Genomic DNA, 18,409 nt, shown 5'->3' on the forward strand with positions numbered 1-18,409 from the left:
CCAACTGTTATAGGCCCATTTCTATTTTGCCCTGTTTATCAAAAGTGTTAAACTTGTCAATATTCAACTGACTGGCTTTCTTGACATCTGTATTATTCTCTCTCGTATGCAATCTGGTTTCCACTCAGGTTATGGATGTTTCACTGATGTCACCATTGCCCTTGATTCTAAGCAATGTTGTGCTGCTATTTTTATTGACTTGGCCAACGCTTTTATACAGTAGACCATTCCATACTTGTGGGCCGGCTAAGGAGTATTGGTGTCTCTGAGGGGTCTTTGGCCTGGTTTGCTAACTACCTCTCTCAAAGAGTGCAGTGTATAAAGTCAGAACATCTGCTGTCTCAGCCACTGCCTGTCACCAAGGGAGTACCCAAAGCTCAATCCTAGGCCCCACGCTCTTCTCAATTTTCATCAACACCATAGCCCAGGCAGTAAGAAGCTCTCTCATCCATTTATATGCAGATGATAGTCTTGTACTCAGCTGGCCCCTCCCCGGATTTTGTGTTAAACCCTCTACAACAAAGCTTTCTTCGTGTCCAACAAGCTTTCCCTGCCCTTAACCTTGTTCTGAACACCTCCAAAAAAAAAGGTCATGTGTTTTGGTAAGAAGAATGACCGTCTCCCCACAGGTGTGATTACTAATTTTGAGGGTTTAGAGCTTGAGGTAGTCACCTCATACAAGTACTACTTGGGAGTATGCCTAGACGATACACTGTCCTTCTCTCAGCACATATCATAGCTACAGGCTAAGTTTAATTTAAACTTGGTTTCCTCTATCGTAATCGCTCCTCTTTCACCCCAGCTGCTGAACTAACCCTGATTTCAGATTACCATGCTAGATTACTGAGATGTAATTTATAGATCGACAGGTAAGGATGCTCTCGAGCAGTTCTTTACCATTCGGCCATCAGATTTGCCACCAATGCTCCTTATAGGACAGATCACTACACTCTATACTCCTCTGTAATCTGCTCATCTCTGTATACCCGTCGCAAGACCCACTGGTTGATGCTTATTTATAAAACCCTCTAGGCCTCATCCTCCACATACAACACCGTTCTGCCAGTAACATTCTGTTAAAGGTCCCCAAACCACACACATCCCTCTTTTCAATTCGCTGCAGCTAGCAACTGGAACGAGCTGCAAAAAACTCTCAAACTGGACAGTTTTATCTCAATCTCTTCATTCAAAGACTCAATCATGGACACTCTCTTACTGACAGTTGTGGCTGCTTCGCGTGATGTATTGTTGTCTCTACCTTCTTGCCCTTTGTGCTGTTGTCTGTGCCCAATAATGTTTGTACCGTGTTTTGTGCTGTTACCCTGTTGTTGTGTTGCTGCTATGTTGTTGTCTTTAGGTCTCTCTTTATGTAGTGTTGTGGTGTTTCTCTTGTCGTGGTGTTTTTATTTTTTTATTTTTTTAAAATCCCAGCCCCCGTCCCCGCAGGAAGCCTTTTGCCTTTTGGCAGACCGTCATTGTAAATAAGAATTTGTTCTTAACTGACTTGCCTAGTTAAATAAATAAAATACAAATGGTAAGACTGATGATGATGACAATGATGATGATGTTCATTCCACCTAGCTGTCTTAAGATGACTGCACTAACTGTAGGTCGCTCTGGATAAGAGCGTCTGCTAAATGAGTTAAATGGAAATGATGACGCCGATGACTGACTGAATTTTGATGGTGATGTTTCTTTAAATGAATGATGAGTCGTATAATGAAGATGGTCTCTCGCTGTCTTCCCTGCAGGGTCCCTTGTCAGTGTTCTGTGCCCGGGCGCGCTGGGGGCCGGTGCGTTTGGTGTGTCTCCAGCGAGGGGAGGGGGGTCTGGGGCTAACTCTCAGAGGAGACTCTCCTGTTTTGGTGGCTGGAGTAGTGCCGGGGGGGTGTGCTGAGGTGAGAGTAGTACCCTGTCTCTCGTCTTAACCCTCTTTGCATTCCTATTATTCCTATTGCCTCGAACTGAAAATGTACAGTATTTCATGCACCACTGGAATGTACTGTGTGTGTGTTCTCAGGAGGCAGGTCTGAGAGAGGGGGACTACATAGTGGCGGTGGATGGAGAGAACCGTAAGTGGGCTAAACATGGAGAGGTGGTCCACAGCCTGAAGAGCTGCAGTGACCGAGGAGTGGAGCTCAGCGTCATCACACTGCACACACACGACACACAGGTATGTTTCATAGCACTGCACACACACGAAACACAGGTAGTTTTGTGTGTGTGCGTTCGAGTGATTTGCCTGTGTGTATGTATTACTGTGTCTGCATGTGTGTTTTGAGTGCTTTGGTGCATCAGTAATGTGTGTTGTGTGTGTTTGTTCAGGTGGAGAGGAGGTCAGTGATGCTCTCCCCCAGAGGAGACAAAGAGAACGCTTGCCAACGGCCCATGGGTGGGGCTAAGGCCCAGAGCTCCGTCTCCTTACTCAACTGGAACAGGAAGAAAAACAGGGAAGGGGGAGGAGTCACCAAGAGACTGGGCAGCACCTTCAGTCTGCCATTTGGAAACCTGGGAGATGGTGAATCCATGTACTGAGATAGATGGAGGGCAAGCTGAAATGGTGCTCGATTCCATACAGTGTACTTACAGCCAAAAGTAGTGCACTAGGGAGTAGGGTGCCATTTCAGACTCTGCTATAGACAGACAAACCACTCAGGGAATGGCAAAGGGACATGTTCCAATACAAGGATGAGTTGTATATGACTGGATACTCCTAGATATTGTAATGCATTATTGCAGCAATTGCAAGGAACATTCCGAATAGGAGAATTGTACGAAGAGAAGAGGAGGGGGATGCTATGTCCAGATGCCCAGGGAAACTACAGTGGTTTTAGAAAGCACCCAACTGCAGGTATATGTCACTGAAGGGGTTAAGAGCATCATGTAAATTGTCTTAAAATAGACTAATAGTTGTGGCCCAGTATTATTGTAGCTGACTTACTATACAGCTAAAGGTCTTTAGAGAGTTGAAAGAAGATAAACTGGACTTACTGTCAAACTACAGCCTCTGGTCTTAAGACAATGTTATCATGTTGTTTTAATGTTGAAAACATGTTGTTTTACTTTACTGTTTACTGTATCCCAGAGTCTTGCTTTTCCACTCCGGTCTTAATGAGGTTACTCTCAACAGTAAAAACAACAGTCACACCTACATCCATTCAGTACCTGAGCTTAGCTCTTACTTCCTCAAGCTAGAGCATTGTGAATCTTATTTTTTGTTGTTGTAAGATTTAATTTTATTTGATGTTTAACAAAGCACACAAATGACATCACACAAACATCAACTACATCACACCTGCCCAGACTTATTGGCACACACCCCCATCTCCATTGCCCGCATAATTTTCCGCCACATGGCCTCAAACTGCATCATTGTTTTCTGTGTTAATGATGCCGAATGAATTGATTTCCACATTTTTAATATACGTTTTTGCAAAATGATTGATGAGAAAAGAATCGTCCAGCCCATTGGGTATCTCACAACACCCCTATATTCCATGTCTTGAAATATGCATACTTATAGATTAAGAGTAACATCGTAATAGCTCTGACAGCCCACTTTCTAGCTCCGCCCACAAAAAAGACTGGATTATTGAGTCATTGGATGCGTTTGTAAATTCACTCTGGATATCTACTCCGATTTCAGAGCTCTCTGGACTGAGTGCGCCAGAGTGCAGAATAACTGATGAATTTACGAACATTTCAATATGAACGGTGTCAGTAAACATCAGCAAAAAAAAGTAATTCAATTGTTGCCAGCAGCACAGTTACAGTCACCAATGCTCTAGACAACATGAAAACACCCTAACCAGCTTTGCCAGGGTGAATAAAATGGTCTGAATGAGGTGTTCTCTCATTTATGTCTGGAAGTACAGTAGCTAGCAAGCTAGCCAACTTTAGCCACTTAGCTTGAGTGCTTGACTGCCGTTGTGAGGTCAGAACATTCGGATGAACTTTACTCCTCAGCCAGAGCGTCCAGTGTGCGCTCTGAACGCTTCGAGAGCGAAACACTCTGAATTTGCCATTAACAGTGGACAATCTGATATCCGTTCTGAATATTACCAATGCCCAGAGCGCACTCTGAGCTCACTCTCTGACACTCCAGAGTGAATTTATGAACACACCCATTATAGTTTTACACTTCCTGCTGTTGTGCTGTAGAATTTGTGAATTCTGTGTCTTGTACTGTATCATCAATTCTATAGATAAGTTTATACTGGGTTAAGCATACATTTTCGTTAACTGTAATTTCATGAGTTATGCTCCAACTTTCCCTCCATCTTGTGCCAACATCAGTTCTTTTTAGGTCTTGGTTCCAATAGTTTATCTTTTTTTTTGAGAGAGATTGTCAGTTTGATATGCTGCTGGCAAGGTTTTGTATATCGTCCCTATCATATGAACATCCTTATCTGACTCAAATCAAATTCCTTCAAGGTTGCTCTGATGTCCAAAAGATGTGTAACTTTAAAATTGCATGTATTTGAAACTATATTGGTCAGTCCAAAATTACTTCAATACTGTCATGGAAATAAATGTATTCCCTGTTGCCAAGTCATTTACAGTTTCTATGAATTTAGTTTTCCAATTTATCTGTGAATTCTGAAAAGCTATCCAAGGATTGTTCCATAAAGTTGTGTTTTTATGGAGTGATATTGGTTCTTGTAGAATGTTTCAGTTTATTCCATTTTGTTGTAGTGTTCTTAGCTTAATGCTTTGAAAATAGACACGTGGGCAGCTTCTTGAAGCACACAGAGTTTACAGCGGTAGCCATGTTACTGCATTCTGTGCTCCTACCAGTGTTTTTGATGTGAATGTTTTTCTTTGTTTCTCTTTTGTCATCTTGATTGTTGGGTACAAATGACTACCCACAAGGCACTACAATAGTTATGTCACAGGAGGTTGATGGTACCTTAATTGGGAAGGACAGGCTCGTGGTAATGGCTGGAGTGGAATTAGTGGAATGGTATCAAACATATAGTTTCCATGTTCCAGACATTAATATGAGCTGTCCTCCCCTCAGCAGCCTCCTGTGTTATGTGTGTTTTTTTAGTTTTTCTTCTTTAATTTTGTACGACATTCTTATGCACCGGGACTTCATAGGAGGAGGAGAAACTAACGCTCTACGTATGTCATGACACTGAAATGGTTAACGTGGTAATATGCACATTAGGGGATTGACTAAAGACTTTTATATGTCTGGTACTTAGTAGAGTTGAATAGGAGAATGGACAGTCTACCATGTAGAAACCAGCTATCAATGTAACCATAGAAGCATAGAGGAGAGCTGACACAATTGTTAGACACTTTTTTTTTTTTTATAACATTTTCAATATTTGGATGCAAACACTATTTTAAATTGTAATCCATTTGTCTTTTTTTTTTCAAAATAATGATTGAGATGTGTATTTCAGATTGTGAATTAAGTCTGCCATTGTGATCTGTGGTTTCTTGTTTGAGTGAGTGTAATTGTGTAAAGGGATTTGTATTTCTTTTGTTTATTATGTGAAAGACTGATAATCATGGCTGGCTGCTCATATGATCAACCATCAATTCCTCTTTTGAGGTGTGCTTGTGCGCATGCACGTGAATCCTTTTCATGTGTGTGTTATTTGTAGAGTATTTGCACAGAATTTTGTTGATGAATTAAAGGAGTGGATCAATGCATTGTCTCTCTCTCACACTGATTTGTCTCCATTGATGCTAACAGATTCTGGTGGTTCTCAGGGTTATGTTCAGTTGTTACCAGCATCAAAATAGTTACCAGCATAATGTGTGTTTAGTGGTTTCCAGCAGGTGTCACTATATCCAGGCTATTGTGTCAGATGGGGCCAGATTGGTTTGTGGAAGTATTTTAAAGCAGACAGATGTACACTATATAAGCAAACTTATGTGGACACCCCTTCAAATTTGTGGATTTGGCTATTTCAGCCACACCTGTTGCTGACAGGTCTATAAAATTTAGCACACCGCCATGCAATCTCCATAGACAAACATTGGCAGTCGAATGGCCTTACTGAAGAGCTTAGTGACTTTCAATGTGGCACCATAATAGGATACCACCTTTCCATCAAGTCAGTTCATCAAATTTCTGCCCAGCTAGAGCTGCCCCAGTCAATTGAAGTGCTGCTGTTTTGAAGTGGAAACAACGGCTCAGCCGCGAAGTGGTAGGCCACACAAGCTCACAGAACAGGACCACTAAGTGCTGAAGCACGTAAAAATCATCTGTCCTTGATTGCAACACTCATTTCCAAGTTCCAAATTGACTCTGGAAGGAATGTGAGCACAAGTGCTGTTCGTCGGGAGCAGCTTAAGATCACCATGCACAATGCCAAGCGTCGGCTGGAGTGGTGTAAACCTCGCCGCCATTGGACTCTGGAGCAGTGGAAACGGGTGAATGAATCATGCTTTACCATCTGGCAGTCCGACGGGCAAATCTGGGTTTGACGGATGCCAGGAGAATGCTACCTGCCCCAATGCATAGTGCCAACTGTAAAGTTGGTGGAGGAGGAATAATGGTTGGGGGCTGTTTTTCATGGTTTGGTTCAGGTTCCTTAGTTCCAGTGAAGTGAAATCTTAATGCTACAGCATACAATGTTATTCTAAACGATTATGTGCTTTCAAACTTGTAGCAACAGTTTGGGGAAGGCCCTTTCCTGTTTCAGCATGACATTGCCCCCTTGCACAGAGCGAGGTCCTATAACCCCTCTTGTATGAATCTACACAGATGTTTATGCCTCTGTACTACCCTGTGCGTGCACATACACACACTCACTCTATTTCCCTGTCTCTCACACACACACACACACACACACACACACATTCTCTATCAATCCAGTTGTAAATCTAAGTGGATCTGTATTCCCCTCTGACCCTTGGGCAGAGTGCTCCTGTGTTTACTCCTCAGACAATCAATTTTCAATCAGTAATCAATGAACAAAGTAGCTGGGAATTATTGACCCAAGCCTGGGCCCAGCACCACATGATGATAACCCAGGGAGGTCTGCAGTGTCTGTTTCCGCACACATCTGTGTGTGTCTGTGTAAGCAATATGCATTTTTAGGTTTAAAAAAAATACATTTAGGGTGGACACCAATCATAGAACAAGGAATCACAAACCCTTTAATTTACAACTTGGCTTCATGGTGAGTGTGTGTATGTGATGGTTATATCCTCTGAGCAGCAGATTATTTATGTCTGTCAGTGAGGTGTGTGTGAGTATTTTTCAATAGGTTAAGGTCACATCACGCTACCCTTAGCGAAGGACCTCCACCCTATCTTCCTGTTCAACCCTGACAGCCAATCAGATGCTGCGTTGGTGTCGAGGTCCAGGGTACTGCATGTTCTCTCACCTGACCAATTCTAAATCGATCTGGATTCCATTCCATTCTTTATTAGAGCTGATGCTGTTACACTTTTCAGTGTTAGGGAATTAACACCTGTGGTGTAACACATTGTTGGGTGTTGTTTTACCATTGTAGGGTGTAAAGCCTTATTTACATATTTATTTTCCAGGTTGCCTTTTCGAGTGAATTTTAGAGGTACCTGTACCACCCCTGACTGTGTTTGCTAGTGACAGAAACATGGTTGTTGCATTAGTGGATGTCATTGCTGTAGCCTTCACCAAGTGAGTGTCTAAAATAATATTTTATCATAATTCGATTACAATAAAAATGTATTGTTGACAATACCATACTCCGACAGCCTAGTTTTATCCTAATACTGTAGTCTGAAACTACTGCAGTTTCAGACTACTGCAGTAGTCACATTGGCAAGTCATATTATGCTGGCTTGTAATGTGTTATATAATTCCTATTGGAATCTAGCCGGAGTTTTAAAAAAAAATCCAACAATTTGAACTTGGCACCACCCGCAATCTGCAGTTAAAATGACTGCCATTGTAAAGAAGATTGATAGATGACCCTACCTAAACCTTAAACTGGAACAACCAGCTCAATAACAGTTGAAATACGTTTTGTAGATTGGATTGGTTTCGAAAAATGTGTAATTTATCTTTGTGTTGTTAAAGATCAATTCATCAATCAATGTGCATGCAGAAACATAGCTATTAAAACAAACTATTATAAAACTATGCCGGGAAATAGGATCATCAGACCCCTCCCATGTCTTTTTCACTCCGAAACAGTTAATGGAAATGAACAACACAGTTCAGTAATAGCAACACCACCTGGACAACACTTTGTTTATTCACCGCAGGTTTTGTCCATTTCAATCCCACTAAAGAATCAACACTCAGATATAACACTCACAACACTATTTACCTCAAAACCGAGATTTTAACACCCGCAAATTCAGCCTCACCAGCCACCCAATGACACTGTGGTGTCAACGCAGGGGCCTTGTACACTTCCAGCCCCAGGGGAAGTTGGAGGGTAGTGTAAGGGGCAGGATAGAGGGTGGGGTTGGATGAAGGTGAGGATTGGAGGGGTACCACGTGAGACTCCCAGTTTCAGAGAGTCAGTTTGTGACCCCTTCTTCAATCCACTCACAATCCACTGCTACAAAGAGATAAATATACTTATGTGCCTTCCTTTCTACCTAATCCCTCAAACTCCTTTTTCCTTCTCTCTCTACCTCACTGACTGTCTCTCTCACCCTCCCTCTCGTCTCCTCCCTCCACACTCTCTCTCTCTCTCTCTCTCTCTCTCTCTTTGTTATCGAGGTCCAGACTAGTAGATGTATATTTTATGGTTGGCTCTGGAGGCTTTTACCATTAATTATACAATACCACTAAGCTCTCCATTTGGCGGACAGATGTTATTTTTTCTTTAGGAGAGAAAGGGGACTGCTACTCCATAATTTAGAGGTACTCCTGTTCACCAAGAATAAATAAATAAACAAAGCAACAAACAAACCAATGTAGGCACACTAGAGCTCGGCTACTGCACACATGTGGAGACATGTAGTGCATCAGCACATGCATAGTAGTGGACAGACCCATTTAGAGTGAGAAGTATTTTTTGTCTTGTGTCAGTAGATTGAAACTATATTCTTGTCGTATTTCTGGTTGTTCTCATAGGGCCTGGTTCACATTTAGTAAATATACACCTTTCCTGTGCACTTCTAAATAGTTGGTATTCAGACTTACTTAATGCAGGTGTGTAATGCGCCTTACAGGTGTGTCTAACTTGCGCGCACTGAGTAAATGTAATTCAACCACTGAAAACCCTCCCACTTGCTGGCAAACAGATTTTCTCATGGAGTTTTCATTCAATAGGGGTTTCAGCACATTTATATTAAGCCATTCCTTTAAATAAGTGTGTACCTTTACTTCAAATTTTGTTGACCGACTTGCTAGAATACATTGTGTTAAGAATATAGGGATCAGTGAAAGAAATCCATTGAAATATATGCATATTTGTCTCCGTTTCAAACCCAACTGATAGATTAAGAAATACTCTGATTTTGTAGATTATTTAGAAACATTTTATGCTTCAGAAAGTATTCACACAACTTGACTTTTTCCACATTTTATTGTGTTACAAAGTGGGATTAAAATGTTGTCATTTTTGGTTAGCAATTGACACAAAATACTCTGTAATGTAAAAGTGGAAGAAAAATTTGAACATTTATTTAACAATGATGACAAATAAATAAATACATAAATAAATAAAACACAAATATATATTTTTTTGATTCATCACCCTGAGACAAAAGATGTTAGAAACACATTTGGCAGCAATTACAGCTGTGAGTCTATCTGGGTAAGACTCTAAGATCTTTGAAGACCTGGATTGTAAAATATTTGCCCATTATTCTTTAAAAAACTCTTCAACTCTGTCAATTTGGTTGTTGGTCATCGATAGAAAGCCATTTTCAAGTCTTGCCATGGATATTTCAAGCGGATTTAATTCAAAACTGTAATTAGGCCACTCTGGAACATTCAATGTCGTCTTGGTATGCAACTCCAGTGTAGATTTGGCCTTGTGTTTTAGGTTATTGTTCTGCTTAAAGGTGCATTTGTCTCCCAGTGTCTGTTGTAAAGAAGACTGAACCAGGTTTTCCTCTAGGATTTTGCCTCTGCTGTATTCCATTTCTTTTTATCCTAAAAACTCCCCAGTCCTTGCCGGTGGCAAGCATACAGTACCCATAACATGATGCAGCAACCACCAAATATAACACTTGCATTCCTTTTTATTTTTGCAGTATTACTTTAGTGCCTTGTTACAAACAAGATGCATGTTTTGGATTTTTTAAATTCTGTACAAGCTTCCTTCTTTTCACTCTGTCATTTAGGTTAGTATTGTGGAGTACCTACAATGTTTTCTCATATCACAACTATTAAACTCTGTAACTGTTTTAAAATGACCATTGGTCTCATGGTAAAATCCCTGAGCAGTTTCCGTCCTTTCCGGCAACTGAGTTAGCAAGGATGCCTGTAACTTTGTTGTGACTGGGTGTATTGATACACCATCCAAAGCCTAATTAATAAACACCATGCTCAAAGGGATGTTCAGCATCTGCTGTTATTTAATTTTTTAAAATGTACACATCTACCAATTGGTGTCCTTTTTTGTAAAGCATTGTAAAACCTCGCTTGTCTTTGTGGTTGAATCTATGCTTGAAATGTACTACTTGATTGAGTGAGCTTACAGATAATTTAATGTGTGGGGTACAGAGATGGAGTAGTTACTAAAAAATAATGTTAACCACAGTGACTGTACGTACATACCCCAACCAGAAGTAATGGATTACAGGCAACATCTGCACTGAGCTAAAGGGTAGAGCTGCTGCTTTCAAGGAGCGGGACTCTAACCCGGACACTTATAATACATTCTGTTATGCCCTGCGACGAACAATCAAACAAGCAAAATGTCAATACAGGACTAAGATTGAATCGTACTACACCGGCTACAAAGCTTGTCGAATGTGGCAGGGCTTGCAAACTATTACAGACTACAAAGGGAAGCACAGCTGCGAGCTACCTGTGACACAAGCCATGCCAGACGAGCTAAATAACTTCTATGCTCGCTTCGAGGCAAGCAACACTTAAGCATGCATGAGAACATCAGCTGTTCCAGACGACTGTGTGATCACGCTGTCCGTAGCCGATGTGAGTAAGACCTGTAAACAGGTCAACATTCACTAGGCCCCAGGGCAAGACGGATTACCGGGACATGTACTCCAAGCATGCGCTGACCACCTGGCAAATGTCTTCACTGACATTTTCAACCTGTCCCTGACCGAGTCTTTAATACCAACATGTTTCAAGCAGACCACCATAGTCCCTGTGCCCAAGAACACCACGGTAACCTGCCTAAATGACTACTGACCCGTAGCACTCACATCTGTAGCCGTGAAGTGTTTTGAAAGGCGGGTCATGGCTCACATTAACACCATTATCCCAGAAACTCTAGACCCATTCCAATTTGCATACCTCCCAAAAGATCCACAGATGATGCAATCTCTATTGCACTTCACACCTGGACAAAAGGAACACATACGTGAGAATGCTATTCATTGACTACAGCTCAGTGTTCAACACCATAGTGCCCATAAAGCTCTAAGCTAAGCTAAGGACCCTGGGACTAAACACCTCCCTCTGCAACTGGATCCTGGAATTCCTGACGGGCCGCCCCCAGGTGGTAAGGGAAGGTAACAACACATCTGCTACACTGATCCTCAGCACAGGGGCCCCTCAAGGGTGCATGCTCAGTCCCTTCCTGTACTCCCTGTTCACCCATGACTGCATGGCCAAGCACAACACAAAAGTCAGAAATAGCGATTAAATTAATCACTTTTCTTTGATGATCTTCATATGGTTGCACTAACAAGACTCCCTGTTACACAATAAATGTTTGTTTTGTTCAATAAAGTCCCTCTTTATGTCCCAAAAACTCTGTTTTGTTGGCACGTTTTGTTCAGTAATCCACTGGCTCCAGGGCGGTCAAAACATGCAGACGAATACATCCTAATAGTACCGGTAAAGTTCGTTGAAACATGTCAAACGATGTTCAGAATTCATCCTCATGTTGTCTATTGTCTAAATAATCAATAATATTTCACCCGTCAATAGTGTTTTCAATAGAAAGGAAAAACAACAAACGGCACACTATTGGTCATGCGTGCAAAGCAGCTCTGCATTATTCCCCTGTCCTCTGACCAAAAGGTATTTTTACTTATCGTTTTTCAAAATACAAGCCTGAAAGCATGTCTAAAGACTGTTGACATCTAGTGGAAGCCATAGGAACTGCAATCTGGGCACTAACCCATAACATAATCAATAGGCATTCAATTGAAAACAACTCACATCATAAAAATCCCACTTCCTGGATGGATTTTCCTTGGATTTTCACCTGCAATATCAGTTCTGTTATACTCACAGACATTATTTAACAGTTTTGGAAACTTCAGAGTGTTTTCTATCCAATACTACCATGCATATGCATATCCTAGCTTCTGGGCCTGAGTAACAGGCAGTTTACTTTGGGCACGTTTGTTAACCTAACTTCAAAATACTGCCCCCTATCCAAGAAAGGATAACAAACTTTCCCTCAACGTGATCAAGACAAAGGAGATCATTGTGGACTATAGAAAAAGGAGGACCAAGCACTCCCCCATTCTCATCAACAGGGCTGGAGTGGAGCAGGTTGAGAGCTTCAAATTCCTTGTTGTCCACATCAGCAACAAACGATCATGGTCCAAATACATCAAGACAGTCGTGAAGAAGGCACGACAATGCCTTTTCCCCCTCAGGAGACTGAAAATATTTTGCATGGGTCCTCAGATCCTTATAAAGTTATACAGCTGCACCATCGAGAGCATCCTGACTGGTTGCAACACCGCCTGGTATGGTAACTGCTCTGCCTCCGTCCTCAATGCACTTCAGAGGGTAGTGCCTACGGCCCAGTACATCACTGAGGCCAAGCTTCCTGCCATCCAGTACCTCGATACCACGCGATGTCAGAGGAAGGCCAAAAAACTGCATTGTTGTTTACGGGCTTGTATGTTAGAATTTCACTGTAAGTTCTACACCTGTTGTATTTGGCGCATGTGACAAATAAAATTATATTTGATTTGATTTGATATTATTGAACACAGAAAGAGTCCATGCCACTCATTATGTGATTTGTTAAGCACATATTTACATTTGAACCTATTTAAGCTTGCCATAACAATGGGGTTGAATACTTATTTTTATATTTATCTTTTACATTTTCTACAAACAAAATTCCACTCTGACATGGGTTACTGTGTGTGGATCAGTGACAAAAAAATCTAACAACACAACAACATTTGGAAAAAGTAAAGGGGTGTGAATACTTGTATATGAATCACTGTATATATGAATCATAAAGAAAACAGCTGTTGTGTATTGATACATAGGGTTTGGTTCATCCTGGAAGTAAGGTTTCCATATTCAATTGCTCAAACCATAAAATATTGGAAGGTGAGAAAAGTTTAACAGTCGTCTATAAGGTAGTCTATAAATCTACCCTAATAATCCTCACTAGACATGGAACTGACAACAACTGTCCAGTCGTCGAGAACCATGCGCCATGGCTTCAGGTGTAAACTATTGCTAGCGATCCTCAGGAACAACCACACGAATGTGTCAGTGAAAAGAAAGGTAAGCTAATGATGTAATGGAATGATACAAAATGTAACGAAGTTACACAAAAGTGACAGTTGTAAATGTATATCGGTATAACCATAGAGATCCTATTAAATGAATATTAAATTCATATTCCTAATTATATGGGTGTAACTAAAGGTGGCTACAAATAGTGGCTAATATTTTACACGATGCAAATTGCAGAAAAAACACGGAGAAGCTTGGGTCTCCAAGTTTCATCCCTGCTAGCTATAAGGCCAGCATTTACCTCACTGTGGGTGATACGTTGATATGCTTCAGTTTGCTGCCATTAGTTGGTTTCACATTTGTCTCTAGCGATCATAAGGTAAAATAGATAGAAAACAATAGTCATTTATATTTACAATCCTCTTATCCAAACGGCGTACTCCTTTACCTAGCTCTTATCAATTTGTAAATTGCAGTGCATGGTGTTATTTCTATCGGGAAAAATAAAGTAGGTTGCTCAACCTTACTCATCGTTTCATCACGCATAAGGGTGAGGGAATTAAATCAAGGTCGGAATATGGCGCGTCTGTAGACACACCGCCACACCTTAATTTATTTGATCTCCACCCCAAAATAATAGCGGGTGAAAAGCATGCTGTTATCATGATTAAGTTAATGGTCAGAATGCGTATAGAAAGAAAAGAGCATTAAAATGAAAGTATGTTCCATGTATGCACACTTAACACGGGTTGGAAATTCCCCCATACAGATAATAACCAAAAGCCTGTGTTCAAAATGTCTCTTATATCTAGCCCTAAAATGTTACATTTTATATTTTAAATTAAAAACTAGAAATTAGGTTATTACAATAGCTGAACATTTGAAAAATAGAATAGTAGAGGAAATTTGAAATTAATATATGTTTAATATTTATTCATAATAAGGAAAATCACAGTAAGTCAATCAAATGTGATGCATTTAGTACTGTAACAGAGCAGCAGTGTGTTATGTGTTAGGCTAGGTATCCTGATGTCTAGTCTTGGGGTTTGGGGTCTTGGGACCACTCTCCTCGCCTCCCTCAGGCAAGATGAAACGCACCCCAGAGTTAGGCAATGACCACTCGCCCCTAACACACACACACACACACACACGCACGCACACATACACACGCAGACAGGGATAATAGGAAATGGGTTGGAGGAATCCCTGTGTTTTAGAGGGGAATCCTATTAAATGTGTATGAGTGTGTCTGTCTAGGAATCAAAACACCGCTCTCCTCCTCTTCCTCTTCGATAGCAAGAGGCTCAAGCATGGTGTGTGTATGTGTGTGTGTGCATTGGCTTATAACTCATTTATGATGGATGGTATTAGGTCATCCTGTGGTGGATGTCACCCTGCTGGACACACTGATACTGTCAAACACATGTACACACAAACACAGACACACACACAAACACAGCAGAGGCAGCAGAGGGGAGGCAAAGGAGGATGAGGATGTTGATATTGATGAGAGGAAGAGTAGAGGAAGATATTGAGACTAACTCAACTCTACGCTGCAGTTTGGATGGAAACCTCATCTCATTGACTTTTGTCACCTGACACCTAACATCTATACTGCCATCATAATTATCCACCAATATAGTTACATTTCCAAATAAAGGAACAAATAAAGTTAATTCAGTTCAATTCAATCACTTTAGGTGTGTTATATATAAATGATATGGTCTAGTTATTAGCAGACCATCTTTGTTATTAGGTGTGTTTTCCCCTACCATTATGTATCATTTGTAATAGGTGTACTGGTCATTGGTATCTACATCCATCACATCTCAGAGAATGAGTGAATATCCAATGGCATGTTTCTCTTGTCTGACTGCCCTTTCCAATTCTATAGCTTTGTGTCCTGTCTGCTGCTGAAAGGCCATCAAATTACTGGAGGTGACATCTGATAATAAATATTTCATTTTCTACAGGGATGAATCTATCATGATATATATTTCAACTATCAACAGCCAAAAGAATAACTCTGAAAGGTGCAAATGAAATGGAGAGGCGGCATACCCTAATTCACCAAGTGATAATATCCTAATAGAAATAAGCTTACATTTTCTTGTAGTCTTTGATAAAGGTTTTAAAACTAGAATCATTCATTGCAACAATAACAAATGGGTTACTCCGCCTCTGTTTTGGTAAATAGCTAAGAGAGGGACCTGGAGGCATGGAACCACTCTCAGATTGATAGACAGAGCTATGGATGCAAGGACTGACTATCCATGATATCAAGATGACAGTTGTAACCATGTTTTGAGGCTATACAGTGCGCGTTTACGTTCCCATTGTTTACAAACAATGGAGTAAACCAAGCACATATGTTGGGTTCTGATGGGGTACGACAGTTGAACTAAGCTCATGAGGCATTTGTAACTTATATTCTTCAAGAATCAATGGGTATTCATTTCTAAGTACAAAAAGGATGTAGAAACTAAGGATACTAGCTTGAATCAAATCATTTTCACATTAGTTGTAGCCTACAATATTTAGGCTAAATGCACTCAGTAATTAAATGCATATTAAAATGATTTTAATAATGTAAGATAAAGAGCTAAAAGACAGAATATAATAGATGACAATATATAGTTGTAGTACAGAAGACAACATGGATCCAAAAGTGTTAAGGAACTACACAAAATTAAAGTGAATATCAAACAAGAAATACAATTATTATAATAACAATAATATTACATTATAATCAATATTGACATTGTTCATTTTAAGCATTAAACATGAATCATTATAATACGGTTTGGTCATTAATCTTAGTGTTTCAAATCAATTATAACTCATTTGCGTATTATTCTATTGCTTTAAGCAAAGGTTTTTCAGAGATACCTGCTTGACCAAAACAAATTCGGAAAAAAAGGATGGATGATTCAAACACATATCGTACAAATCTTAGTGGTGTTTCGTTTGAAGTTGCTAATGTTGATCAATCTTTTTCATACAAATTAACATTACATATGTAAATATTGTTAAATGTTACATTTTAATATTCGTCTCATAGAAATGTGTGTAAGTGAATAGCGCTCACCAATACACTAGGTCAATACACACGCAGAACAAGCACATTTCCTCCTCCACTTCCACCCTAACTTGTCTGTCAATTTGTTTTGAGTTGGTTTGTTCAGCACGATGCCTCTTAAAATGTAGGATTTTAGTAGGATCCCCATTAGCTAGTGCCTGAGCAGCATTAACTCTTTCTGGGATCCACAACTCTTCCTGGTCTCTCTCTCCCTCTCGCTCTCTCTCTCTCTGGCAGGGACAGTTAAAAGACCCTCGGTTCAGTAGAGATCCGATAGACACCAGGAGGCTGCAATTAACATCCTTACCAAACGGTGGCGCTGCTCGCAAACAAATCCAGCCTGCTGCCATAAAGAGAACGTATGTATACACACCAACAACATGCAGTACCTTAGGACACCATCATAGCCTGCTATAAAAGAGAGTGGACAGTGAGTAGTTTACGATGTTTTTATTCTAATACACAAATCATTTTTTGGTTAAGCCTACAGAGGGGGGGTAACATCCCAATCAGTTCCCCTAATCGATCCTTTATTGTCTTGTTTCACTTCCGCCTTGTTTTTCATCGTTGTTGGAAACCGGAAGGAATGCAACTTTTTACATATCGGTGATCTGGGTTTCTGTATCCATTGTGTTAAGCTTCAGGTAAAGAGCAATAAACACGAATGATAAACAGATAAAGACAACTGTCCATATTTATACCCAGACCGTGTGAAAGAAGCTCAGGCGTAAGGCGCTGCTCAAGACAAGCTTTCTCCCAGGCTGTCCTCTCTCAGGAGAATTATCTTGCTCCCCTTATTTCTCACCTTGCCTAACCTGGCCTCACCTCTCCTCTCTTCTCTTATCTTGCTCCTCTCCTCTGTGAAAGGTGTCTCCCATCATGTGTACTCTCCCTGGCGATGCTCCAAGGACGGATGGAGACGGAGTTTGTAAAGGGAGTAGAATGAGCAGGGAGAGCGGCGGGGGGGGGGCATCTGGGTACCGTGTGTGTGTGTGCTCTGCGTTGCGGAGCTGACAGCTGTCACTTTGGCTGGCGCTAGTGCAGATGGGCTAATCTGGAATGGGCATGGACAAGCTCAGAGCTGAGGGCTCACAGTGTCCCAAGGATCACCACACCGTGTCACTGACTGACTCTCTTCTGCCTGAGAGGCCTGCATTCTCTCCCTCTGTGCCCTATTTGGAGCAATAGGTGTGTGTGTGTGTGTGTGTGTGTGTGTGTGTGTGTGTGTGTGTGTGTGTGTGTGTGTGTGTGTGTGTGTGTGTGTGTGTGTGTGTGTGTGTGTGCGTGTGTGTGCATGTCCCTGTGTGCATTTGAGTGTGTATCGGTGTGTGTATCTGTCCGCGTGTGTGCAAGCTCAGAGTTGTGTGCGTGTGTGTGTGCGTATGTGTGTGGGTGAGCTCTAAAGTGTGTGTGTGTAGAGCACTGAGGAGGTGGAGGGTGCCGGGGTGGCCGGGTGACGGGGTGGTTAATGGGTAGGGAGAGATAAGGGAGCGGATATAAGAGGGGTCAGCCGGGTCACAGTGTGGTTAGCACAGACAGCAGGGGGAAGGAAAGTGATCCAACAGCTACTGCTACAGCTACTGAGTGGGGAAACCAGACAGGGATTCAGGGAGGGAGGGAGGGGAACAGAAAATATAGTGACCAGGGGAATGGAATACGTTTTCGATGTCCATCCATGTCTGAGGACGTCGGGAGACGACGAGGAAACCGGCCTCTAGGGGGCAACAGTGAGCACTGTTACCTTCAAGTAGGTTTCTGTTTTGCTAGAGGGTACGTATCTGCCTCTGATT

At 41.3% G+C, this 18,409-nt stretch overlaps 1 protein-coding gene across 2 annotated transcripts in view; it reads left to right on the forward strand.

Moving 5' to 3' along the window:
• LOC112250259 (rhophilin-1) overlaps positions 1-5,662 on the forward strand; it is a 65,565-nt gene extending 59,903 nt beyond the window's left edge. The window contains exons 14-16 of one of the 2 annotated variants that reach the window (XM_024420250.2): positions 1,752-1,898; positions 2,021-2,173; positions 2,326-5,662. In XM_024420250.2, the coding sequence (XP_024276018.1) occupies positions 1,752-1,898; positions 2,021-2,173; positions 2,326-2,535 (510 nt within the window). In that variant the 3' untranslated portion in view covers positions 2,536-5,662. Of the gene's footprint in view, positions 1-1,751; positions 1,899-2,020; positions 2,174-2,325 lie in introns of those variants that run through there. The other variant, XR_006083272.1, reaches the window with a different exon arrangement.
• The last annotated feature ends 12,747 nt before the right edge of the window (positions 5,663-18,409 follow it).

Source organism: Oncorhynchus tshawytscha, linkage group LG01 (assembly GCF_018296145.1).
Source record: "Oncorhynchus tshawytscha isolate Ot180627B linkage group LG01, Otsh_v2.0, whole genome shotgun sequence".
Taxonomy (NCBI): domain Eukaryota; kingdom Metazoa; phylum Chordata; class Actinopteri; order Salmoniformes; family Salmonidae; genus Oncorhynchus; species Oncorhynchus tshawytscha.